The 27,907-nt window shown below is 37.2% G+C and overlaps 1 protein-coding gene across 4 annotated transcripts in view; it reads left to right on the top strand.

Annotated features, from left to right (window-relative positions):
• Positions 1-27,907, top strand: part of TOP2B (DNA topoisomerase II beta) — a 61,866-nt gene that overhangs the window by 25,310 nt on the left and 8,649 nt on the right. For all 4 annotated transcript variants that reach the window (XM_054654833.2, XM_054654823.2, XM_054654814.2 and 1 more), the window contains exons 9-28: positions 3,754-3,855; positions 3,937-4,074; positions 5,632-5,770; positions 9,326-9,483; positions 10,183-10,308; positions 10,974-11,084; positions 11,166-11,271; positions 11,457-11,566; positions 15,868-15,960; positions 16,055-16,169; positions 19,002-19,123; positions 19,904-20,052; positions 20,633-20,864; positions 22,250-22,384; positions 22,799-22,999; positions 24,661-24,856; positions 25,014-25,105; positions 26,237-26,392; positions 26,522-26,605; positions 27,520-27,717. In XM_054654833.2, the coding sequence (XP_054510808.1) occupies positions 3,754-3,855; positions 3,937-4,074; positions 5,632-5,770; positions 9,326-9,483; positions 10,183-10,308; positions 10,974-11,084; positions 11,166-11,271; positions 11,457-11,566; positions 15,868-15,960; positions 16,055-16,169; positions 19,002-19,123; positions 19,904-20,052; positions 20,633-20,864; positions 22,250-22,384; positions 22,799-22,999; positions 24,661-24,856; positions 25,014-25,105; positions 26,237-26,392; positions 26,522-26,605; positions 27,520-27,717 (2,763 nt within the window). The remainder of the gene's footprint in view (positions 1-3,753; positions 3,856-3,936; positions 4,075-5,631; positions 5,771-9,325; positions 9,484-10,182; positions 10,309-10,973; positions 11,085-11,165; positions 11,272-11,456; positions 11,567-15,867; positions 15,961-16,054; positions 16,170-19,001; positions 19,124-19,903; positions 20,053-20,632; positions 20,865-22,249; positions 22,385-22,798; positions 23,000-24,660; positions 24,857-25,013; positions 25,106-26,236; positions 26,393-26,521; positions 26,606-27,519; positions 27,718-27,907) is intronic.

Raw genomic sequence — 27,907 nt, 5'->3', positions numbered from 1 at the left:
AGCATAACTCTTATTTACACCCTTTTGGCATGGACCAGGTTTAGGGATCTGTGGTCCACCATGGTGAAAAAAAAAGTCTTTGTCACTTCTGCTCTTCACAAATTGCACTGGATGAGTGACCTAACAACTAGGCAGTTAAGTTGTTAGCTCTTACTAAACAGTCTAGTTATTAGAGGTAGCACATCTAGCAAGCTGGATTTAACAAGACTAGAACAAGCAGTCCTAGTAACTGGTGAGACTGTTTCTAGAGAATTAACTGTTAGCTTTCCAAAAGATGGGAAAGATAAGAATTGTTAATCAGGCACTTTGAAACCCCTCCTTGCTCACATCTCTGTTGAAAGAGTCAGAAGAAAATTCTAATAGTAGCACAAATGGTTCATAAGCACCTGTGGTTACACTTAGTCTAGCAGGTGACCAGGAATGTCAGTGTTAATCTTGGTGGTAGGTGATGTGTAGCCACTGTTTGGTGGGACATAATTTTTATTACATAACTTCTTTTCAGTCACTCTCAGTGTGGCTGAATGAATATTCTGTGGTAACAGGGTAAGTTTATTTCATAGTAGAATATTTACTTTTTAAGTGTGCATTGCAATTAAAAACTTGGTCAGAACTAGGGGTGACAAATCAGGTAGTTGAAGGGTTACAACTTTGTTTTAGTTCAGGCCTCTTTGTGCAGCATAAAGAAGAAAAACAACATGACCTTAAAGAGGTGTACAATACTTTCATGAAGAAACTGGCAATATAGAGAAACTTGATTATGGCTGATAGCAAGCTAAAAAAATTGTTTGCAAAAACTGAATACTTCCTGATTCCTAAGTAAAATAAATTGCATACACTTACTCTGAAGATTTTGGATTTTACTCTTCTGGATCAATTTTCACCATCATGCAGTTACACATATATTGTTATTATATATTCTTTTGAAATATGCTTAGGAAAAAGTTCTGTGTATTCTTCAAAAGTAAGTGTTGTAATTTCTAGTTTTTCCCACTTTCTCAATCCGTGCTTTATGTGTGTTACTGGGTGTGGGATGTTGGGGCAGTGAACCCCCTCACCAGCAATTTTTAAGCAGCTACCCACTGATGGGACATAATGGGTAGTAATAAACTGCATCAGCTGCCTCCCCCCTTAGCTGCTAACAGGTGAGGAGCTCATGCTAGCTGTTACTTGTCACTGCTTGCTGACAGCTTTTTGTTTCTGAATCTGGATACATTTCACCCAGCTGTAACTTTCCTCCATGTTTTTTAAACTTGCTGTAAATTCCAAGTAAGTTTTTTTTAGGTTGCTGGCATGGTGTTTTTTGAGAGGTGTTTGGGAGGTCAGGCAGTATTTTGAGGTACAACTCCCTTGTTTAGTTCTTGTAAATTTGTTACCATTTTCAGCTCCCCATTTAATCAAAATTTTGCCGCAGTGGACCACTGCAAAATTCATCTTCAGGTTCTGATACAGCATTTCAAAGAATGTTTGTAGCTATTGACAGTTGTACAGATAACCTTCAGTGAGACTTGAAAACTGATGAAACATGGTCTTCTTAGGTTGTGAATTTTAAATAGTAGCTGTGGCAAAAATTGTAATAGAAACCTCAACTATTAACATAGCAATCTAATGCTATGTATATGCTTTAATATGGTGGCACTGCTAAATGTAATATTACCAGTCATTTTAGCAGAAATATTCAGCCAATACATTTGCAGTGTCAGAAGGTAGACCTGCATGGAGAGAGGATTCCAACCTGCTAAAATTTGCTGGAGTTCAGCAAGAAGTTCAGGATTATTCTAGATTTCAGATTTATTTTCGTAAAATAAATATAATTTTTAAAAATGGAGAAGAAAATAGGATCGAAATTGTAAAACTAATTAAATGAAAACTTCAAATTTATAGTTAGCTTCTGAATTTTTCTACTGTATAAACCATTTATCTGTCCATAGAGTTTAGATGTAGCTTGGCTCCAAATCAATAGAAACTGTTGGCTATGAGAAGAATAGAACAGTATATATGAGGCAGTCAAAGCTTCATTTTTAAGATTTTTGTTAGCACTTAATTAGATACCTTTGCATCCTGAAGTTTGCAAGTGTCCATCATTACCTTCTGGAAAAACAAGGTTATGCAGTTCTAGCTCTCTTTCCCCATAATTCAAAAGTTTTAACAGTCTTTGGCAGCCCTCTAGATTCAGAGGGTATTTTTGCCTTTGTGTCTTTTATGGAATTGTTCTGACAGCTGGGGCAGTTCCAGGCTGTTCTGGTCCGTTTGCCACCTGCTGGTGAGATGGTTGAGAAGGTCCCAACTCTGAGCATCCCTCACTCACAGCTGCTTAAGAATGGACTCAGGAATGGGGAACTGCTGTAATAACTAGTAAATTTCTGGTTTTCTTGGTATGTCAGATGCTACTTGTAGCAAAATTTAAAAATTGCTAAAGTTTTAAATGCAAAAATATATTGAGATGTTCCCATAAGCATAAATTTTCAGTAAAGTGATGAGTAAAATAAATGCATTTCAAGATTGCCATTCAAGTGTGGAATGATTTTGAAATGTGTAATTTGATATTTTCCAGTAATAGCTTTTCTTTACAGTTTGGAAATGGATCTATTTTTCTTTAAAGTAGCAGGATATTGATAGATCATCTTTCCATTGAACTCTCCCTCTACTGAAACTCTGTCATCTATATTTGGATAAAAACAGTTGTGTTTTAATTTCAGCAGCTTTTGGGGTTTGTATGTGGGTTTTTTGGTTGGCTGGTTTTTTTTAGAAGAAATGCCATGAGAAAGGACTTTGCATGGTGCTTCTAATGGTTTGTGTTGTTGTTTTAGTAGATGACTCTAGGAACTGAGAGAAACCATAGATGGTTTCTTTGAAGTGCAACTGCTGGTTTGGTTATGACTAATAATATTTACTAGCTTAACCATTTTGGTTTTATCTACTCTTTTTTTTTTTTTATTTAAATCTCTGCTTTCTGCATGAAGCTGAGAACAGCTGCTATCCCCTCAATTCAACTTCTTTACATCTTCAGTCTTTTCACGTGCATATTCTGCCTTAAAATGTAGAATCCTAACTTTTGGGGTTTGATTGCTAGTTGTCTTCCTCTTTTTGGCCGCTGTTTATTCTTGGTTTTGTTTTCTCTTACTTATTTCTTATCTATCCTATACTTCCTCATAGCTGTCAAGAGCTTTTTTTCCCTCCTCAGTCCTGTTTTAAATACAGCTTTAAAGAGCAAGGGTTTTTCTGTTTGTTACTTCATCATGACCTTCTCCATAGAGAAGTATTCTTTGTTTTGTCTGCCCTAATGTAGATTGTTCTGAACAGGAAACAGAATTTAGTCTGTATTTTTGTAAGGTGATAACTGATCTAAAACAAAGGTGATCTGTGTAAAATATGGAATGTTGAGTTATGTATGTTTCATTTAATGGGATATGCCTGCATCACTCCACTTTTACAAGATTTTACTCCAAGTGATATGAACTTCCTATGACAGCCACTAGAATTTACCATTTTATTAATATTCTGGCTTTTTTGTCTACAAATTTAAAGGAAGGTATTTGAGTAATCAATCAATTAACTTTTGTCATCCTCACTTGAATGAAGACCGAATGACCTGGAAAAAACAGACTTTTCTATCTTATGCTGCAGCTCCGTGTGCATGGATTTCTGTACCAAAGTATGATTACAGGAATTTTGTTACTACAGCTAAAAACTATTAGGAAATTTAATGGTTGTTTTGTTTATTATTTGTTTATTTTTTTCTCTTCCCTCATTCAGGGTGGTAGGCATGTTGATTATGTGGTGGATCAGGTTGTGGGCAAACTGATAGAAGTGGTGAAAAAGAAGAATAAAGCTGGAGTTTCAGTCAAACCATTTCAGGCAAGTAACTTTATGCAAAAATACTGAAAAAAATGAATGTGAGAATTTTGTTGAGTAAATTGGTTTTTATGTTTTAAACAGGTGAAGAACCATATATGGGTTTTTGTTAATTGCTTGATTGAAAACCCATCATTTGATTCCCAGACGAAGGAAAACATGACATTGCAGCCTAAAAGTTTTGGGTCCAAGTGCCAGCTATCTGAGAAATTTTTTAAAGCAGTAAGTAAACCTCTTTTTTATTCCTTTGTGAAGTGGTAATTGACACACTGGACCAAGTGTATGTATGTCCTGTAGCAGAAGATTAGTTATAGTCCATTGTGGTACTGCAGTGACATTTGCATACTCAGGAAGTGGGGTGAAAGAATGTCTGTTCATTCTCTGGTCTTAATAATGGATGACTGTGACTGTGTTTTGATTGTTGCCCTGGATTTAAAATTCACCTGATCATCTTGTTTGTTGGAGATTCTGGCATTTACATTTGTAAATGAAATGAATTCGACTCTTAAAATGTAAACGATGTCCTTGATCAATGGTTTTTGTGTTAAAGTATTTTTCTGAAGTTGAGAATATTGTCTGCCTTACTCTTTGGTATCAGTTCTATTCTGTTTCACTGGAGTGAAAAGAGAGGGAGAGGATATTTCACATTTACTTGTTCATCCAGTAATCAAGGAAATGCAAAATGGTGCCTGTAGTATTCCAAGTGATCATTATTGTCAGGAAGTTTAAAAGTTTTTCTGTAGATGAGTTAAGAATTGCTGTTCTAAATGAATGTATTTGTAGAAATACCTCAGAGAGGTTTTTCCTCTACTACATTTTCATACAACGAAGGAAAAGTAGAATTCTGTTAGGCAGAACTCATTTTACTAAGTCCTATTTAATGCCAGTAGCCTTAAATGAAACTCCACTAGTGAGGAGAACAGTGCCATTGCTAATACTCCTGGCATCAAAACTTTACTGATTGTATAGTGGTTTATTCTTCTAATTCTGTGTTATGGGTGACATTCCTACAGAATTTAGAGGGAAAAAACTTTCACAACAGTCTTGTATAACAAAATCTGAAGAATAACTACATGTTGTATTACCGTCAGCAGGTTTGATTTATAGTGTTTTTCATATTCCCAGAAGTAAACATTGATTTCCAGATGCATTAAATGAGCAGCACAATCTCAACAATGAATGCTGTATTATGGGGGATAATTAAAAGCCAAAGCTCATAGTATTTTGCTCCATCTGTGTTTTCTTTTGATGTGAAACAAAACCTAAAGCAGTTTTGTTTAGAAAATATATTATATGCTATTTTTGCTGCAGATGTGTTTCTAAAATTGGTATCAGATTCTCAAGTGATTGGTAGAAAGCTCATTCTCACATACTTTTGATTGTCTTTCAGCCATTTTCAGTCATTTCCAAAGAAAATTTAAATGGTCATAAATACCCCATAAGGCTGCTTTTTGCTGTCAAAATCCAGGAAACAAGTGCTTAAAACATCTCAGCACATCAACTACACAGCATAAGACATCCTCTTGTTAGGTTTCCTTTGCTCTTTCCATCAGTTATAGAAGTGGTGGAAAAGGAAACTCTTTTTGTGTTGTGTTTTAGTTGTATGTGCATAAAGTGGTAAATACTAAGGTGTATGTTAATCCCTTGACCTTTCATAGGTTCAATTTTTAAAATTTAGAGAATCTTAGAAATAGTGGTAATGATTTAAAACTGAGATGTAAGAATCTGCTATCTGAGGATTTATTTTTCTCATCCACAATTCTGATTTGTTGCTTGTAGGCCTCTAACTGTGGTATCATAGAGAGTATTTTGAATTGGGTCAAATTTAAGGCACAAACTCAACTGAACAAAAAATGTTCTTCAGTGAAACACAGTAAAATCAAGGGCATTCCAAAACTGGATGATGCTAATGATGCTGGTAAGAGAACTTACGTTTAATTTCTTTACTGTTTTGTAAATTCTTAACAGACATGCTAATTTGAAACCTGACTTTTATTTCTCATTCTTACGTGTTTTTTAATAAAAATCTTTCTGGTTTTCTAAGCTTTCTAGAGCTAGAATGGAAATGTGACGGTGAGTTTGGTGTCAGGAATGCTGTCCTCTTTAGGGTAGAGGATTAGTAACACTGAACAAAAGTGGCAGTCTAGGTTGGTATTGGAAGAGTGTGTATCTTCTAATTGTGGTTTCCTGCTAAATGGTGGTACCAATATTCCATTTTGGAGGTGACTGGTCTTCTTGACCTTTCTAATGTAGAAAGATCAGAATCTTTGTAGGGTCAGAAGGTATAGACGTAAATCACATAGTGTGCAGACCTGAGGGAATGGCTCAAGAGACTTATTTCATTAGACTTTAAATGCCATTAGGTTCCTGTCTGGGAATATAGGGCAAGCTGGCAATCTCTGCTGGCTTGTTTCCTTAGCACAGATAAAGGATCAGGATCAGCTGGCAGTCTTTATGCCAATAGCAATGGGATGGGAGTTGTTGTTGAATGGTCTCAGGGGCACACATGGCTAAAGAGCTCAAAATGTTGCCCATCTGTGTTATTGTTAGTTGGTTTTTAATACATCCTCACATTAAACAAAGGTAGAGAAATTTCAGTGTGTCGCAGACATCTTTTCACTGAAAATCCTTTCTTTAGGATTTTTCCTTCTGAGAAGCTAAGAAGCCTCAGAGACAGAATGTAAACAATGGTTATCTGCTGCTGTGGAATGTAACAAGTCCACCTGTGATTGGCCCATCTTAGATGTTTATAATTAATGGCCAATCAAAGACCAAGCTATCTTGGACAGAGTCTGAGAGAGCTACCTTTGTTATCATTCTTTTCTTTTCTATTCTTAGCTTAGCTAGCCTGCTGAGGAAACCTTTTCCTTTCTATTTCTTGTTAGTGTAGTTATAATGTAATATATATCTATCATAAAATAATAAATCAAGCCTTCTGATCATGGAGTCAATCATCATTCTTGTCTCTTACCTTATCCAAGAACCCCTGTGAACACAATCACAGCAGTGAAGTATGTGGGTGGGCTGAGTAGGTAAAAGCATGGAACACTAAGAAAGAGGCTTGGTTTTGGTTGGGTTTTTTGGTTGGTTTGGGGGTTTTTTTGGTGCTTTGACATTCAAGCCAAAGATGACTTGATTAGATGATGGTTCTGTCTAATTTTCCTCCCTTTCTTTTGGTTCTTTGGTTATTATTTTTTAATTGGGTTTTCTTCAGTATTTAATTACTTTTTAATTTATTCAGATGTCATATTTTGCCTCAAAAGTTGATAATCGCATCTAGTCTAGTATTTTGCCTGTGGAATTTTCACTCCTCATTCAGATGTATGTTCCTGATACTTTTCTTTCCAAGAAGATTGTGTGCTTGAAGGAATTTCATATTTTCATGGATATCAAGCCTAGTACTCCTAACTCATATAATGAATGATTTTGGATACACTTTTTTGGTAGTTTTTTTAGCTTTGCTTTGGAGATCAGGCTTCAAAATCACTTCTTATCCTTTTTGTTGGCTTGGCGTGAGGGGAAGGGAGAATCTCTAACAAGGGAGCTAATAAAATATTCTATTGGTTTTCATCCTGAAGGTTCCTCAAGTAAAAAGGCATATAGGGATTCATTTGGGCTGAACTCATGCCTTAAGCTTTGCATGACTTGAATGCCTGTTACCCAGGTATTTCTCTGATGCCTAATTATTGTTTCATGTTGAGGGAACTCTGCATGTCCTGAGGAGGCTTAGCCAGGTATTGGTTTGTTGAAGATGTGGAATATACTGGATTTCTGACACTGAAGACATTGCACATTCAGAGTGGCCACCCAGGAAGTGCAGCAGGGAGAGAACAGTCTCTGGCCACAACCCCCTCTGACTTTAGTTATTCCTGTGGTTTTTAGATTTTTGTCTTTACTTTAAGAGTGAGTTTGAAGCCGAGGTCCAGCATCCAAAGGTCTCTTGTGTGCCTGCTACCCTGAATGTTTCAATCATTGCCAGTTAATGCTAAAGTATCGGAGAGATGTGTATCTGTAGAGTGATGCACGTGTTGCAGATTTCCTCCCCCTCCTCTGAAAAGAAAGGGTCCTATACCAGGTCATTCTTGCCATCTCAAACAGCTAGACATAGTTCTGTGCCTTGTTGGGGGAGAAGAGGTAAAAATCAAAACAAAAATTAAGAATATAGGATTGTAAGGGAGCAGCTAGATTACTAAATCAGGTGAAGCATAAAAGCATTTTTTGAACCTGTCAGTTCATGTAGTTTTGTCTTGGAGTTCTTTAGAGCTGTTCTCAGGAAAATACCTGGCATATTGTATTTCTGTGACATTAATTGCTACTGATTGCATCCATTCCAGAAGAAAGTGAACTTGAATGACATTCACATGTGTTTTCTGCAGTTCATTTATGAAAAATATTGGCTTTTATATATTATAAAACAGCAGACTGATGTTTTTCTAGGTATTTGGAGTCCACCTTGCTGGTAGGTAGTCACTGCCAGTGTGAAAAACTGCCTTAGATTATATTAAGCCACATGTCTTGATTCAGAAAACTAAAGGTGCTGCATATAAGTTCTGTGTAATAGGAAGTATGGGGTGGTCTTTATCTACCAGGTAAAGGCAAATTACTCTCCACACATTTTAAATACCACTATATTCAAAACTACCTTATTATCAGTAGGTGAGACTCAACCAGCTTGAAGTTTTTTTGGCATCTTTCCTACCACAGGCCTTGATAAAATATCGAAGCCACTTAATGAGCATTTGCACTGTAGCAGAAGGGTGGGTTCCTTTTCAGCTTGCTTGTTATTTAGAACATCTACTCCACTGCTACAGTTGCAATAGGCAGAACATGAATGTCATTCCAGCACACAGTGTGTCTTGTAGAATCCAAATTACACTGTTAGTAAAGATTTGTTTTTCTGTTTGAGAAATTTGTGAGGTATAAGAAGTGCAAATGTTCTCATCGTTGGAACTTTTCTCACAATTTTTTGTGCAGTTGTCTGGCTTTAGGTGATAGACAATTAAAAGGGAAAACCACAAAAATGTGATTTAACAATTTACTATTTAAAATAAACTGTGTGGAAAGTGAAAATGCAGAATGGGAAATAACTCCGGTATGTAACTCAGACATGCATAATGTACCTGTGTAAGAAATTTGCAGCTAGCAAACTGAAATGGTGAAGGTAGAGAAGCAATCTGTCTTTTTTGTGCAGATATGTGGGAACCATTATATAAGATGTACCACCATTGCATCCAATTTTGCCTATTTTGCTCCTTGTCCATAGCAATCCATAGTGTACTGCTAAGGGCAAGGATACTCATTGCTGTGCAGTTTTAGTGGTATGGAAGGCCATCCCTAAGAAGAGAAATTCAGCCTACTTAAATTAACTAATGAGAGGAAATTACCTGTAGAGTAGAAAGAATTCAACTGCATTTCTTTTGTTTGAGTTACGCTTTCCTGGTTTTTTTTCCCTCTACTTCATCCTGGGCTGCAGGTGGCAAACATTCCTTGGACTGCACGTTGATATTAACTGAAGGAGACTCAGCCAAATCTTTAGCTGTCTCTGGCCTAGGTGTTATTGGCAGAGACAGATATGGAGTCTTCCCACTCAGGGGCAAAATTCTCAATGTCCGAGAAGCTTCTCACAAACAGGTGTGTAGTTTTGTCCTTTCCTTTTTGCTGACAAATGGATGTCCTCCTGTTTATTCTTGATTTCTAGATTTACATCTTCATAATTTAATTTTTTCATGGAAGTTTTGTGACTGAGATTTCATAAAGTACCGGCTATTTTGAAGCCTGGGATAAGCCTGTAAATATTAACTGCAGTACTGTGATGATAGGGTTAATTTCTTCACAAGTGGAAGGAAATCTTGCTATGACTCATATTCACATTTCACATGAGTACCTGAAGCCCCTAAAATTTTGTATTCTCTCCATTACTATGTGATTTCATGGACTCACAACATGAGTCAGCAGCCAGCAGCATTACCCCATCATATTGCTCCTGCTGCCATTCATAATTTGTCTGTAATAAGAGGTGTGCTGCAGATGCCCATAAAAACAGTGGAAAAAGAAGGCAGCTTTGTCAGATGACTTTTTGTTACACATTCAGTTTTCTCCCAGCCTTCCTGATCCAAAGTGCTCTGGCTGTAGAGGAGAAAGAGTGGTGCAGTTGTGAAAATTTGACTGTACAGAAGAAATCATTACAAGTGCAAAGGCTTCAAGGGGTGGGAATTAAAAACTTATGAAGATGAGGTCAGGGTGCATTGAAAAAAATAGCTATAAATCAAGACTGAGATGTTTCTGAATCTCTGCTTTTTACGCTGGCTGGAAAATAACTTTTTTGTACAGATTATGGAAAATGCAGAAATCAACAACATCATCAAAATAGTTGGATTACAATACAAGAAAAGCTATGAAGATCCAGAATCTCTGAAAAGCTTGAGATATGGAAAAATTATGATCATGACAGATCAGGTAAGTCTGAAATTCACAAGTTTTAATCTACAGAGCTTCTTACAATGTGTTTTGCTGCAGTCTCATAGGTTCTGAGGTTTCTTTAAGGAATAATTTATCTGTGTTGTTTTGGTTACTCTAAATGTACAGCTGAACTTTGCTGCAGAAAATAGTAAGAAACCAAAGTAATAATAAGAACATGCTATTGATAATTCAAAAATATGTTGAAAGTAAGGACAAAAGTAGACAGTAAATGAGGTGGTATTACTAGCAAGTCATGTAGAAACAAGAATGTAGGCTATTATTTTTGGATAATCTCATGATTGATCTATCAAGCATCTTGCCACCAATGAGAACTGTGGCTGGGTTTGGCTTTTCTCCACAAAAACTCAACTCTGGTGTCTGGGAGAGCTGTCTAGCTCTCAGCAAAAGCATGCCACAAGCAGAGAAACCTTGAACAACAACCATGTACTTGGCTTGGAAGAGCTTTTTCATAGCTCGGTGACCTTCACAGGTGGTTATTTCATACCCTGGTCCAGTTTGGAATCCAAATTCAAACCGACTGTTCCTTTCTATGCTTTCTGTCATCAGACATTGGTTTGATGTATTCAGGCCAGTGAGTGGGGTTTTTGGTGGTTTGGGGAATCTGATACAAGATTGCTTCATGTTTTCATGTTCTGATTCAGGATCAGGATGGATCTCACATAAAGGGCTTGTTGATCAATTTTATTCATCACAATTGGCCATCACTGTTGAAACATGGTTTTCTTGAGGAATTCATCACCCCTATTGTGAAGGTATGGGTTCTCTTATTGAGATTTTATGGATTACTTACAGCACAACAGAAATGTTGATTTTGTTTGTTTGTTTTTTTGAAGGCAAGCAAAAATAAGCAAGAACTTTCATTCTATAGTATTCCTGAATTTGATGAATGGAAAAAGCATATGGAAAATCATAAAGCATGGAAGATAAAATACTACAAAGGTTTGTTTAGAAACAAATATATCAACCCTATGAATAAATAATAATAAATGGGTGCTGTGAAGTTTTATTATAGCTTTTCATGATAGTGTCTTACATAGTGATTTTATCATATTCCCAGTAAAATAAAAGAGATAAAATAATAAAACTAAAATTTTGAATATTGAGTATTTCTTTTTATTGTACAGGGTTGGGTACCAGCACTGCTAAAGAAGCAAAAGAGTATTTTGCAGACATGGAAAGACATCGGATCTTGTTTCGATACGCTGGGCCTGAGGATGATGCTGCCATTACACTGGTAAGAACTCACAAAAGTGCTTCTATATTATATGTTTTATTTTTCATTTGATGCTGAAAATGGCACATGAGGAAGTCCTGAGAGGGCTTGTTTTGGTTTTGGTTTTTTTTTTTTAGTATCTGAATGTAGCAGTTTCGGAAACTGGGTGGAAACACCGATTAAGTGTAGTGGTTTTGGTTCACCAATCGTTCATTTCCTGGCCAGTGCACCTGTTAATGAAGTGGGCCAAATGCCAGTGCACCCACTAGAATTATTTACTCATTTTCTGCTCCGAGATAAGGATTAGGAAGAGAGCAAAGCAGGCTGAAACTTTTAAAGGATATAAAGAAAACTTTATTAACATAATTAAAAGAAAAATAATAAGAAAATCAGAATAAACCTTCAGAACACTTCTCCTGCCCCCACACCCTCTTTTCTTTCCCACTGATAACGTAAAGAGACAAAACCTGGGACTTTCAGTCAGTTTGCCACCTCTAAAATAGTCTTCCTTCAGTTCTCTTAGGAAGAGGAGTCTCCTTTGCCATGAAGACTTCTTCACAAGAAGCAGTTCTCTCATGGCTTCAGTATCACAGTGAATCAGCAGCCACCCAGAAATCTGCAATTGTGAAGTCCATCCCATGTTTTGGTAGTTTTTTCCCGTAACTCCCACCATGGGTCATTTCAGCTTTTTGGGGTACAATTTTAAGGATGAGCTGTTCTAGTGTAGAAACAAAAGTTCTCTTCTTTTATCTCTGGGAACAGAGGTTTCCTTCTTCTATCCCTAGGGCAAGGTTTCTCATCTCCCTCATCTCTCTCAGTTCAAGTTTCTCATTGGATCACAGCTACTGCAACATCTGCTTATTTCAACACTGGTGCTTCTGCTCACGGCTGTAGTTAGAATGCTACATCTCCCCCAATGCATTCCATGAATTACAGGGAAAAAACAAAAGTCTGATATATCAATTATATCTTCACCATAGCCTTACAAGAGAATTTCAGCTCAAAACAAAGGCATCTCCTCCCATCTAGAATTTGACTCCTTCTTCACTGACTTCAGCATCCCATGTTGTTTTCTTTACGTGTCTTCACCCTTTCCCTTTTCTTGATTCAGGAGAGAATTTGTGTTCATAGGTTCATTTTTTCTCAAGCTTTATCAGTTGAAACAGGTTTTATAGAGTTCTTCAGTGCTGAAAGGTTGATTTCATCCAGGCTCTGCATTGGGGAAATCCCACCATAGGGGAAATCGTGCCTCTCTGTTGGTCCTGTGGTCTCCACCAACACCATGCGAGTTGCGCTGGCTGCCGGTTCCACCCTGCACCTTCTCTTCATGCCGGCCACCAAAAAAACATAAAAAGAAAAGCTGCTGCTTTTGTCCTTCTGTCTGCAGCATGGCTGGCCAAAAGCAGCTAAGCAAACAAAGTTCATTGTGAGCCATGCTGAGATAGCTGCAGCTGCACCGATTTTGGCCAAACAATCCCGGCCACGTGGCCTCAGGGCCAGCTGTGGGGCCACTCCCGGCGCTGGTCCCGGCCACATGGTTGCTCCTGGCAGTGGGATGGCCCCCAGCGGCATAGCCCAGCGGTGCTGCTGGAAGAAAAAAACATGGACCGACAGGCCCTGCTGGGAAGGGGCCCCAGCAGGACAGAGCCTGGTGGGCTTTCCCAAGCCTGGCCCAGCCCCACCAGGCCACAAGGGCTGCACAGGGCCAGGCCTGCCAGCGCCCTGGTACCTGTTCAAAGGTTGGAAGCAAGAGAGCTTTTCCTGGGCCTTGTTCATTTTTAAATGTGACTCTCACAGAGGTGTGTTCAGCTTTGTTGAGTGGTTTAACATGGTGTCAATATTCAAAACTAGCCAACTGGTTGGTTATTCCAGGCCAGAAGGAATTTGCCAAGCCACCACAGGGAACCACTTCTGCAGCTTGTGAACTCCCTCCCCAACTAAAACCAAACTGCATTAAACCACAACACTGAAAAAAATACTTTGGTCAGAGAAACAATATTTTGGAAAATGTTTTAGATTTTGGAATAAGCTTAATCCACACCACAAAATGAGCTCTACCTTCTGCTTTTAGGTTTGGTAGTTTTGTGTGGTGTGAATATCAAGAAATGTTACAATCAGAATAGCTTTTAAAGACAGAACATACACAAAAGTACTCAAAAAGAGGGGTTTTTATTTCTTTGGGCAATAGAGCTGAAACAAATTGTGTTTCATGTCTACTTAGGTGTCTGTATTTTGTTTCTGACCAAATAAGATCAGATAAATACTGTTTATTCATTGAAGATCTGTCAGTGTGTCATATATGTGTTCATACATGTCTCTACATATTTGAATTTGAAATTGTGTAAATAATTGTGTGTAGGAAAATACTTCTGTTTCAAAGAAAGTTTGTGGAAGGGTAAAGTATAAGGTATCTGGAACAAAGCAGTTTTCTCAAGAAATATTTCAACTTTTGTCTCCTTTACTTGCTATTTTAATTGTAGGTGACGTTAGTGAGAAAAAAGGGTAAGAGCGAAAAAAAGCAAAATGGAAAAATACCTATCTTAGACAAAACAACTTTTTTCTTATCCTGTGGGTACAGTAAAATGTGTGGTTTTACTAACAGAATTCTGATCTCTATTTCTGCAAAGAGACCTCCATACACAGACTGGTATATGAGGCCATGTAACCAGTTATGGCTGATCCTCACTGTTACCTAAAATAGTATTCTGTCAGTCTGGGAGGAAGCTGTTCACCTCTGCTACATCTCAGCAACTACCAGCTAGTGCTGGAGCTGTGTACAGAAGCTTCACTTACACTTACACATCCACCTGCTTTTCCTCAGCTGGTCCCTGGAATCCCAGCCCTAAGTTTACCTCTGGGTGGTATGTGATTATGGGCCCCAGCAGGCCTCTTGATAGCTGAAATCTAGGAAAGCAAAAATTCTCTCACAGAGCAACTTCTTCACCATTCTGAAGAACTCTTTTGCTAGTAAATGTGTGGGGCAAGACAAGTATTAGGAAAGCAGTTTTTAGTGGAGAACTGAAAAAAAAATCCCCTTCTTATTCTATTGAAGAATAAATATTTGAGAACAGCTCTTAATTGCATTCATTCTATTTTTATTCTATTATAATAAATAAAAAAATCAGCATAAAATAATTTGTCTCTTGGTCATTTGTCACTTTAGTAGTCTAGAAAAGGTATAGATAAACTGAAAGAAGCCAGAAGAAAATTGTAAGAATTTAGTCCTGTTTTTTGCAAAAGCCTAATCTTAAATTTTAAGATATGAATTATCAAACTTTGTTCACAAAGGAAGTCTGATGCAAAACATGGTGATAGGGCTGAGGCCCTTTGTCAGAAACATTTAAGTTACATTTAATATTTATTATGTAGCATCTTTGTCTCCAAGGAATTGACACTACTCATTCTGGAGTGCTCCAGTTGGAGTTCTTTGAAAAAGATGGTGCTGATGAGTGTGTTCTTATGCAGGAGAGTGGTTGAAATCAGGACACGATGAAGTTTCTATATGTTACTCCCTGAGAAAAAAAAGCAGTACCTCAGCAGCTCACAGAATTTCCCCTAAGTAGTCAAAATCTTGTTTAAACCATATATACAGTTTTTATGTCTTTTTCTCTATTTGGGAGAAGGACCTCACTGGCGGGGAACTCTGTTTCTGTAACACCACAAAGTCAGGACATTCCTGTGTCCTTATGTAGTGATAATTGGTTGCTGGAAAGTGATGCCTTGCCATCATGAAGGCTGAGGCCATCAGTCAGCTGGCCCAAACTCTGGCTTAGGCTTTTTATGCAGTGTCAATTCTGTCAGGTTGTCAGTTTTCTTAAGAGGAGTAGGGATGGCCAGTCAGGAACAGCTGGAAGTTATTGACAGAGCAAAAAGGGCATGGAGAGGACAAGAGTGGGATATTTTTTCTAATACCTTCACTTGATTGTCTTGATGAGAGCTTGGTCTAAATGATGAACCCAACCTTAAAGCTGTGTGGGGCAAGACCTTCAAACCTGTGTGTCAAAGGACAACTCTGATGTGAAGAAGGGAAGAAGAGTGATAAGATTTGTCTAAATGTGTGCAGATTTCAGGAAAGCAATATAAATTTAAATTGCAAACAGTGAGAGATCTGTCATTTCAAAAAACCTCGTGCAAAAATGTCTGAAAAGTCGTGTACTGGTACTGCTTCTTAAATGTAAATGTTAGTTATACAGATTAGCTTGTCCAAATAAGCCTTATTGAATACTTGATTAGAAAATGCAATATACTTAAAATTCTGAAGTAACATACATTTGCACAAACATTTATATGCTGATACTTTAGTGTACTTGGAATCTTTCCAGGCCTTCAGTAAGAAGAAGATTGATGACCGAAAAGAATGGTTAACAAATTTCATGGAAGACAGGCGACAGCGTCGGCTACATGGCCTTCCTGAGGTTAGTCCTAGATAATAGCTATAAATCTGCCAGGTGAGATTTAAATGTAATGTAGTTTTTGTATTGAATGAATAATGTATGTGTTTTTTTCCAGCAATTTTTATATGGTACAGCAACAAAACATTTGACTTACAATGATTTCATTAACAAGGAGTTGATCCTTTTCTCAAATTCGGACAACGAGAGATCTATCCCTTCCCTTGTTGATGGTAAGCTGATAATTCATTATCATTTTTTGGAATATTTCTGTTTATTGATGGTTTTTAGAGCTGTGATTTGCATTGGAATCAATGCATTCAAGTAGAGAATATAAGAACTTCCATGCATGTGTTTGTTATCATTTTGTATATCAGTAGTATCCTGCATGCTTTAGGAAGAGCAGTGCCAGGGGATCAAGGGAGGTGCAGCCCTGGTGAGGCCACATCTGCTGTGTCCAGTTCTGGGCTCCTCAGCACAAGTGAGACAGGGAGCTCCTGGAGCAGGTCCAGTGAAGGGTTGTGAAGATGATTAAGGGTCTGGAGCATCTCTCTCTTATGAGGAAAGGCAGAGGGAACTGGACCTGTTCAGTCTCAAGAGATGATGGAGAGGGGACCTTATCAATGTGTGTAAGTATCTAAAGGGGAGATGTTGAGAGGATGGAGCCCGTATCCTCTCAGTGATGCCAAACAAAAGGACAAGAGGCAGTGGACACTGATGCACAGAAGTTCCATCTGAACATGAGGAAGAACTTCTTCAGTGTGCAGTGACTGCACACTGGAACAGATTGCCCAGAGAGGGTGTGGAGTGGAGATATTTGAGAGAGACACCATATCCTGTGCAGTGTGCTCTAGGATGATCCTGCCTAGGGAGGTTGGACCAGATGAGCTGCTGTAGTCCCTTCCAGCCTGACCAATTTTGTGATTTGTGTGCTAAGGAATTGCCGTGTTTCTTCTGTGAGGAAGTTGAAGCTGTTGCTGTGCAGGCTTTCTACTTAACTAGACCTATTCCCTAAGCCCTACAAGTGCTTTGTTTCTGCTCATACCATCAGAGAAAGCAAGTCTCTTAAGTGCTTATGATAATTAACATTCAAGTCAGCAGCTGAGTGCAGATGAAGATGCAAATGTTTTCTCTCCTCAGTCTTGCACAACAGGCAGTGCTCTAGTGTTTACTGACCTGTAATCTTGCTATCTTCCTGTCAGTCAGGTTTACTAACCCTCCCCTTGCAAAAGCATGTACATTAAAAGGAGCAGTTTTTACTGCACTAGCTTCATTTGTAAAACTGTCTGCAGACAGCATGAGCAGGAATTTCTGCTCATGTCATTGTCTGTGTGCACAAGCTTACTATGATTAGGAAAAAGGCCTTGAGACTTCGGGGAGGGGTGAAGTGCATTTATCTCCAATTCCCAGTACATTTTATAGTGGAGCTGGTCAGCCTTCTTATGACTACAGACTTACACCAAAATATTAGTGCAGCAAGAGCTTTTTGTGTTTTGCATGAAAGAGAGGGATCATTCAGGGGGTAGGGGCAGTAAGATTCCCAATAAGATGGATCCCCAGCTTTGATGAAACTGAGTTAGGTATGCAGATACACACCTGGGGAACCAAAGGATGTCAGTCTCTGTTTCAGCTTCTCCAGACTTACTTCTCCCATACGTGGGTACTTACAGAACTGTATGTTTCAAGGCATCATTGCTCCTTACAATGTACTGTACCCAGACTGCCTTCTCAGAAACAGCAGAATGATTTTGCTGAAATGTTAAATATTTAAGAATGAACTTGCAGTGGACTGTTTCTACAGAAATGTAAGAAAATAAGAAGGGAACACAGTTATTCATATATTTGTGCGTGTTTATGTGTATATGTAACAATGTAGGTGTATCTATAATACCACAAATATTATATATAATTCCTATGAGGTATTATAATTCCTAATTCCTATTATATATAATTACTATTATATATAATTACTATATAATTCCTATTTCTACCAGCTTTTGCTGTAATTCTGCATTATGGGCATGGATATATGAATTGTGCAGCAGGTGTAGTACTCTACAAATGATTTTTGTCCTTTAACATCATCCGGTGATATATGACAGGCTAGCCTGGTGGCAAATCTCAGACAAAGAACATTTTGACTATCTTTTCACAGCTGGTAGTTACAATTCTTCCTGCTTGGTGATTCTCCTTTGTAAAGGAAGTCCTTTTAAGTCTGTTGTATTCCATAGAGTGCTGGTAGAAAAACATGATGCAGAGCCATTGTAAAAAAGTTTGGATATTACATATTTGAATGAAATGGAAATTTAAGTCAGTGTCTCTTTTTTTTTTTTTTTTTTTCTTCCTTCCAGCTTTTGCTCTTATGTTTGACCCACTGTAGTAATGGTAACATTAAACAATATTTTAGTGCATTTTAGAAATGTATGTGAATTAAAACACTGAATAGCTCAATAAGCATGATCTAGAACTGGTTATCAAGTTCTGGATAACATGCAGGAAATATAATGCAATCCCTTCCACACAGCTGTTGTTCCTAAAGTTGTGTTGTGTCTAAGCAATGAAAATAAACATTTTCAGAAGATCAGATACTGGCTTCTTTCTTAAAACTTTAAAAGATCTCAAGAGGATAACATTTTTTGGTAGTAAAATTTCAGAGTTCTGTGAAATACCTGTAAGCTGCAGTTACAGCTGTCATTGCTGAATTTGTGCTGGTATTCTTAGAAAAAGATTTTGCTGAGTAGAATGGAAAGAATTCTTGACGTATGGAAGTTGCACCTTTAGGATCAAGGTGCAGTTTATTAGAATGATATATTGGATGCTCTATAATTGGCTGGAAAGGCTGTGTTTCCACTTTTTTGGTAATTTTTTGAGTTTGGTAAAATATTTTTGATTACTTTAAAAAAATTATATGTTTAATATTTTGTTACTATTTCAGTGTGAATTTGTTTTTACTTAATGTTTAGACTTCTTTTGAGAGATTATAATTTAGGAAAAGGCAAAACAAGTTTGTCACTTGAAAACATTTGCTTGTGTATGTGTTGAAAATGGGATGTTCTTCTCAATAGGTCTGAAACCAGGGCAACGCAAGGTTCTGTTCACTTGCTTTAAGAGAAATGATAAACGTGAAGTAAAGGTTGCTCAGCTGGCTGGTTCTGTGGCTGAAATGTCAGCTTATCACCATGGGGAGGTGAGTATGGAGGATGGTGAAATTGTAAAGACTTTTAGCCTATGTAAAATACTAGGTAAATGTTTCTGCTATTAAAATTGCAAACTATTGACTATAATTCTACTAATCACAAAGGTGTGCTTTTAAAGGAAATGAACCACACTGTATGTAACTTAAGACAGCATATTTCCTTTCTTTCCAAGGGTTGGTGCACAGCGCTATCCCAAACACTTTGTGGGTTGTGGCCAAATAGTAGATAACTAATTACCTAAACAACTTCTAGATTCTGAAATCATAGGAATATAGGAACTATGTTCTAGGACAATTTTTGTCTCTAACAAGAAGCACAGTATTTTAAGGGAAGAAGCCGAGGCTCTGTTCTTCAAAAACTTATTACACTGGCAGAACAAAGATTTTTTTTCTAGCTCCTGTTTTGTTTATATTTATCTGAAATATTAGCAGGAGTGGCTGTATTAATAACCCATCCATCCCTTCTCTCCTCCCTTTAGAAGCCATGAGTAGTGGTTTGTGCATGCAGGTGTGGTCAGTTTATGTCCTTTTACTTCCCCCAGAGAAGTGCTTTAGAAGAAATTGAGAAACTCAGGGGTTTTCATAAGCCTAGAATATGTATTCCCAGCAGCCCTTGCAATAGGTTACAGTAGTCCTTTCTCAGGGAGACTGCTTTCTTAAAAATTCAATTCAGGTTAGTCACACAATTCTGGGCTATTAAAAATAGATTTTGTTGGCTGATGAGGATAGACTGTCTCATACTTCTTACTATGAATATGTATTTTCTTGCAGCAAGCATTAATGATGACTATAGTCAACTTGGCTCAGAACTTTGTTGGAAGTAACAACGTGAATCTGCTACAACCTATTGGTCAGTTTGGCACCAGGCTTCATGGTGGAAAGGATGCTGCCAGCCCTCGCTATATTTTCACCATGTTAAGGTAAACTGTTAATGTCAAGCTAAATGCATGCTTTGAAATAGCCTTCTTATGAAACTCATCCTTTCACAACACTCCTTTTTTTTGGGGGTGGTGGGGGAGAGAAATGGAGAAAGATTGAAATATTTTAATAGAAGCTCATATTTTGCTTTGGATCTCTTAAGTATGGTTTTGAACATCCGTAACATTTTGCTGCTCCTACAGTTAAGCAAGGAAATTTTGCAACTATTTGGATGCTGTGCTGCTTTATTACTGAGTGCCCCAGTGTCACACTGAGCTATGTGTTCCAAAAGCTTCAAAGAATGATATTTTGTAGATGCTAAATGTCAGCAGTTGCTAGTGTACCAGATACCTGAGTTTCTGTGAAGGAAACAAACTTCATGTATTATGAACTAACTCTTCCATTGGGAAGAACTTTGTTATCTCAGGAGATGTGTACATTGGATTTTCAGCTTCAGAATGGCAAAGAGAGAGAAAGATGCGAGAAAAATCTGCAAACTGATCATATCTGGGCTGTTAAAGCAAAATGTTCTTTACATACTGGACTTGAGGTTAAATGGTTTTCTTTTTTTTCTTTTTAAAGCCCTTTAGCAAGGCTTCTTTTTCCATCAGTGGACGACAACTTGCTTAAATTCCTGTATGATGACAACCAGCGTGTAGAGCCTGAATGGTATATTCCCATCATTCCCATGGTCTTAGTAAACGGAGCTGAAGGAATTGGCACTGGCTGGGCATGCAAACTTCCAAACTATGATACCAGAGAGATTGTAAACAATGTCAGACGAATGCTGGACGGCCTAGATCCCCACCCAATGGTAAAAATAACAGTATATACTAGTATTTTATATGTGTTTACTTACAGAATCAATTCCTGTCTCTCTAGAACTTCTTAATTATTGGAGCATCTGAGTTGGTTTGTCCCAGTAATTTTATATAGAAGCTCTACTTGACTGTTGGGATGAGGCTGGGCAAGTTAACTTTGAAGCAAAAATATTGCTATTTGTATTTTTAGCAATTATTTTAGGGACTTTTTGTTCAGTCTGCTGACTGTTACAAGCCTTGCAGGATAGTTGTGACATGGCAGTAGAGTAAAAAGTTGTATCACTCTTTCTTTTTGAAGGTACTACTCAAGTATCTTCAGCTAAAGTTAACATTTCCTTTCTCTCTTCTGAATTGTTCTCTGTTTTATATATCTGTAGGCAGAGGAAAAGATATTGCTGCTGTTCAAGGAAATCAGCGACTTCTGAAGTGCATTTAGCTTCTGTTTATTCAAAATTTTAGAAGTCCCAGAAGTGGTGTGAAAAAAATTGGGCAGAAAGAATACCTGTGTGAACCCATAATATCTGTGACCAGGAGATGAAATGCAGTAGATGTAACCTTAATTTTACAACTGATGAATATTGCTGCTTGGCTGTGATTACTAAGCCATAGAAGCAGAAACATCTTTTCTTCCCTATTTAGATCACAGTTCACTGAGTGTGCAATATCAATTTTCAAGACATAGTGGCTTTCCTTTTTCAAATTCTTGGGAATAATGAGATTTTTTTTTTTTTAATTAATGCAATCTATTGCCCTTCCTTTAGGACTCCTAGGCCTTCTGTGTAGTCTCACAGTCAATTGAAGCTCACTGTGCTTGAAAGAGGCAGTTCTGCCTCCATCTAGCTCCTTTCTGTATGCTGGTATGTGTTTGTGTCAAGCTGGATAAGGAAATCAATCCTGTTAAAAAAAATTCCTCAGCCTGTTAGCTACAATTTAACCTGGATGGGCTCCACTATCTTTGCCAAACAGAACAAAAATGAAAAAATGGTTAGGGGAGGTAGCACCACTTCTGTAAACTTATTGTGGGGTGTTAATCTGCTTTCTGTCATGCCTTAATTGTGCTTAGAGTATTCTTTAAAAAAGAGGAAGAAAAAAAAACCAAACTAAAGAATCAAAACAAAACCCCACCACCTCACTGGGTTCAGCTGCATCTTCTTAACAATTTTTCTAATCTGTGGACAGTAGGATAACTGGTCCTGTCACTTGCATGTGTATATTCTGGTTTTTCTGTAGTATTTTTCCTATGACCTCAAATTTTCACATTCTGAGAGGTTTGTTGATGGGTTAGGGCAATATAATGATAAGTGTATGGAGTATGGAAAATAAATATTTTTTTGACATTTTATTATAAAGATTATTACTTTGGTTTTTCCAATTTCAGCTTCCAAACTACAAAAACTTCAAAGGAACCATTCAGGAACTTGGTCAAAATCAGTATGTAGTGAGTGGTGAAATATTTGTTGTCGACAGGAACACAGTAGAGATTACAGAGCTTCCTGTAAGGACATGGACCCAGGTAAGTAATAGTGAAATACATTTTAATATAAACAAACAAGAGTGAAGAATTCCTCATTAAATTATTTAATCCTACATCTGTGTGAACTTCTAACACAATTTCTGATTATGCATACACAGAAGGGAAGATGGTTTCATTCTCCTCTGTGCTTTTGTAGAAGATGGTTCTCTGTTTGTTCCATCAGCTGTCCATGCTTCTCCTGCATAATCCACTTTACAGGAGGCCTTTCTCTCCTGGTTTCTGCCTCTTATGTTTGTGCTACTCTTGGCCTGCATTTCACAGGTTATACTGGTCCTGTAAGTTGTAACTGGTACCAGATGTAATGCACAGAGCTTTGGAAGTTGATGTTGTTCATTTGGTTTGCAGTTTTAAGGCATTTCAAGTGGTTGTTTTTTGCTGCCCTATTTTCAACAGGTGTACAAAGAACAGGTTCTAGAACCTATGTTGAATGGGACCGAAAAAACTCCAGCATTAATTTCTGACTATAAGGAATACCACACTGATACAACTGTGAAATTTGTTGTGAAAATGACAGAAGAAAAGCTTGCACAGGCAGAAGCTGCTGGATTGCACAAAGTCTTTAAGCTTCAAACAAGTCTTACTTGTAATTCTATGGTAACTTTTTCATGTTTGGCTATTAGAATCCCTACTGTTGCCTGTTGTAAAATCAAATGTTTTTGTAGTATACTTTGGTTCTTGGTATTGAACAGTGCATTGTGTATTTGAAATTGTTTCAATAGTAGAAAACTGTAGTGATGACCAATACTAAGTCAATATGAATAAGTGAATCCATTTTATGATGAGTCTTTCAAATAAGACAGGCCTGGTGTAGTTGCCTTCTGTAATTGAAAATCTCCTGTGCAGTGAACCAAAAGTGGTTAATATAAAGTAGATCATACAAATAACTTTCTGCCATATTATAATTAGATTTGAGTTTTAAATTGAGACAAATTACATTTTTAAAATTGCACTTTCTGCAGGACTGTTACTCCTCTAATATGAATTAAATGATCCAATGTTCCCACCAGCATAAATCCAATTTTAGGTGGTAAGGTATAGCAAACACTGTTCTTAAGCTGCTTGAAGACATAATAGTGCTGTAAATTACTAAGAATATGAATAAATATATGTCTGTCTATTCTGAGAGGGATTTAAATGTAAGTTAATTTCTGCAAAGATTTCCAAACATCCTGTCTTAACAGATACTGAAAAAACAGTTCTGTTTTTTTTATGGCAGACACTACTTTCAGATATTATCACAAAACACAAGTATCATTATTGTTGCTATTGTTGTGTAGCTCAAAAGCTGTGTGAAAATAGGTTAAAAATAAATTAATGACCATAGATTTGGAAAAGGAAACATGCCTTGCTCAACTAATTTTCTAGATTGTACTTGAAAAGCCACTCTACCAAATCAGGGTGATTGTATTTCTCACATTTAAACAACTGTAGGAACAACTGTGAGAATCTGTTGTCATTTTTACATTTCACAGATTACAAAATGTTTTGCAGCTGAATTCCTGCATTTTCTGCCTGCCAAAATAAATAATAAATTGTAAGGGCTGCTTTCTGTACCTGTGTGGGAATTAATCTGCCCTAGTGTAAGAACCTTAAAAAGTTATGAGTGAGCTATGAGTGGCCAAGTGAGCTTGGCCATTGTCCCCCAGCACCCAGATAGCTATTTTGGATAGATAAATCATCCCCTAGAGGGGTTTATTTCTTCCAGTTAACTATGGAGGGCACCAAGGGTGACTGGTTCACCTATAAATGTCTAAACTGGAGATGTCAGAAGCCAGACAGGATTGATTCCACCTCTCAAGTAAAAATGATTTCTTACTTTGTGCTTGAACTTGAAGGATGGTAGTTTTCACAGCTGAAAAGTGACAGATTTCACAGCTGAATTGAAAGATTATTAAGGATTATTAAGCTTTGCAACTGTTACATTAAATAGTTGTGAATCATCAGTTGCTGCTGAACTTGTGATTTAATATGTAGATAAAATTAGTCATTCAAGTGAATTCAGGCACATTACTCTATATAGCTGTCTTTTTTTTGATTGTACTGCCATAAATCTCATCCTAAATCTCTTTGTGACTAAAAATAAAGACCATCCAGCTCTGTGCTAGCTCCAAAGTGAGGTTTGAGTTCACACTCCTCGAAGTACCACTTTTTGTACAGTGCTTTTATACGTGCAGTAGAACTGAACACTTACCCAAGGGCAAACTTACAAAGTTTGAGTCCCACAGCCTCTCTCAAGTCTATCCTGTATTTTCTAGGTGCTGTTTGATCACATGGGGTGCTTAAAGAAGTACGAAACTGTGCAGGACATCCTGAAGGAGTTCTTTGATCTGCGGTTACATTATTACAGCCTGCGCAAGGAGTGGCTGGTGGGCATGCTGGGTGCAGAGTCCACCAAGCTGAACAACCAAGCTCGCTTCATCCTGGAGAAGATACAAGGAAAAATTACCATTGGTGAGTAAACAGAAATTAGAATTGTTAACAGTGGGGGCAGATCTGGAAAGTATTTAAGTATAGTAAAAAATACTTATATGCAAGATTTTCATGACACTGACTTTCCTTCTTTTTTTTTTTTTCCCTCCCCTCCTCTGTGTTTGTGTGTATCTTGTAGAGAACAGATCAAAGAGAGATTTGATTCAGATGCTGGTCCAGAGAGGTTATGAATCTGATCCAGTAAAAGCCTGGAAAGAAGCACAGGAAAAGGTAATAATCTAGATATTGTTGATGTTGTTACTGTTATGAATGATATTGCTTGTTTTCTAGTAGTCTAGCTTAATTTATAACACACACATAGCACTTAAAAAACATTATTCATTACTCCTTATTGGCTTCCATTTAAAAAAACCACTGAACTTACACAAAAATAAAGTCACGTAGTACTCGTATTGTATATAGATAATGCTTAGAAGAAAACTAGATAGTACAAATCTAAAAATGAGATTGCAGAGGACTGAATTTCTTAATGTACCCAAATCAAAACTGGCAACTTGATTTCTGATTGGCTGATACAGAAAGTGCTGCATTAGTTACCCCACACATACAACTAATTACTAAATGTAATTATTTCTACATAACTTATTAATTGCTTTTCTGTAAAGAAACATGGATGTTATAAACTTATGACTTTTAAATTTATTGTAAATTTGACCTTGACCTTGATCTATATTTGTTTCCGCTTTTTTTTTAAACCAACCAGTTTTTATTGTTTCAAAAGAGAGATAGGACAAGTTTAATTTCAAAGTTACATCTCCATTACTATGGGCAGATGGAACTGCTTTGAAAAGCAGCCTTGAATTTCTGTCACCTATGCCTTTTCTGTACTTTGCCACTGTTTTAGCTATTTGTTTTCATTTCACATTTCTTTTGTATTTTTAATACTGTATTTTAACTCTATTAAATTATTTCTATTTTGTAACAAAACTGTTATTTAGAGAAATTTTGATCTGCTCTCAAACCCCAGTTTGCACATTTGGGGCTTTGATACCAGCTGTTATTCAAAGGACTGTGCTCATTTTCTAAAGGAACAGGTATCTATGAATACCCAAAGGGCAAATGTCTCAGCCCTGAAATGGGTGGGACAGCACCAGTATCTGCAGCCAGCAGCATATAAGGCTCTAGCACAGGTTCAATTTGTTTTCTTAAATCAAAGGATTAAATAATCAGCTCTAGAAGGTCACAGGAACATGGCCTTTTGGAAAGGTCCAGAATATGTTCAGGTTATTGAATCTGTGAGGGCACACCTTGCTACTCTGTGATGGTGCTTTGGAGCAGTGTCACAGTTCATGCATGCAGCTAAGATCACTAATACTTGTGATTGGGAATGTTTCACCTCAGGCAGCAGAAGAGGAGGACTCTCAGAATGCAAATGATGATGCCTCCTCTGCTTCTGGTCCAGCCTCTGGCCCTGACTTCAACTACATTTTGAACATGTCCCTGTGGTCACTCACAAAAGAGAAGGTGGAAGAGTTGATCAAGCAGAGAGATTCCAAGGTTGGTACATCTGGAAGGCTTGTTCTGAAACAGCACAGTAAATGCTGATGTGCCTGTTGGGAATGTTTAGTCTTCAGTGGCATTTGCTTTAGTTGTGATTACATTCTCTATACTACTTTCATGTTTTAGGAGAGAGAACTAAATGATCTGAAAAGGAAATCTCCTTCAGACCTCTGGAAAGAAGATCTAGCAGCCTTTGTTGAAGAGCTTGAAGTATGTTTTACTTTATATATATTTCTAAACCATGAAATTCATATTAATTTAATTAAAAACACTAACTAATAAAAATTAATTAAAATTTAAGAAAAATAATTTTAAAATACCACATTTTGAATCAAAAGTAGATTCATTTCAGAATATAATGGTAACTGGGAAATCAGTATTGCATATCTGTGTTCTTAGTAGTGTTTCTCAGGGGTTGTTTCTTGCATCTATCCAATTTGATGTTTTGTCCAAGTCAGTGATATTAAAAGAAAAATAACCAGGAGAAAGTTAGTTTATAGATGACACAAAAACCTGTGAGTAGTAACTGGTAATGGTAATAATTACAGTAGTTTTACATGATCTAATTTTTTGTGAGGCAATATTACCAAATTCAAAACTGTATATTCAGGAATGAAGTGTGTAGACTATAAATACTATTATGAGGGGTCCTTAGTTTGCCTTAGCAGTAATTCTGGAAAAAAAGGTAAAGTCCCTTTGGTGAATAACCTGCTGAACCTCAGTTTTCCATGTTTTCTGAAAAGGGCTGGTACAATCTTTTGAAGTGACACACTTCAAATGTTTAAATTAAATGCTGAAATAATAGAAACTTAGAGCAGTACCAGACACATACTTGCGAAATAAAAACTGGAAAGAAGAAAGATTTTTCAGTGTAACAGTGTCCAAAAGTTTGTATTTATTCTTGAATAAAAGTCTAGTTTTTAGCTCTACAGGGTCATGAATTTACCAAGATTAAGTGGACACTGTTCCAGAACTGAAAATTATGTTCCAATTCAAGTGGTATTTAAGGGGCGCCTTATGCTCCATGTATAAAGGAGCTGAATCTTAAATAATCATCATGTTCCACTTTGTCCTCTTTAAAAAATAATGTGTTCTCCCCCCTCCTGCCTCCTCTTGTTTGTTAGAAAGTAGAAGCACAGGAAAGAGAAGATGTTCTGGCTGGCATGGTTGGCAAACCAATAAAAGGCAAAGTTGGGAAACCCAAGATGAAGAAACTGCAGCTGGAAGAGACCATGCCATCACCATTTGGCAGAAGAATAGTTCCACAGATTACATCTGCCATGAAAGCTGATGCCAGCAGGAAATTGCTGAAAAAGAAAAAGGTAAACCAAAATGACTGCTGCAGTTAAATTATTGATTATTTAGCTGGTGTATTTTTCTACTCCAGCAGCATAAATCCAAATTGCCAGATTATCACTGGTGCTGTATTTGCACTGTTTTGCTCACCTAATGCATAAGAAATTTGTAATGCATTTCTTTTACATTTGCAAATCTCATGAGACTGCTTATTGT

This window comes from Agelaius phoeniceus, chromosome 1, assembly GCF_051311805.1.
Source record: "Agelaius phoeniceus isolate bAgePho1 chromosome 1, bAgePho1.hap1, whole genome shotgun sequence".
Taxonomy (NCBI): Eukaryota; Metazoa; Chordata; class Aves; order Passeriformes; family Icteridae; genus Agelaius; species Agelaius phoeniceus.
The sequence above is the reverse complement of the archived record's forward strand: the minus strand, read 5'-3'. Positions and strand labels throughout refer to the sequence as shown.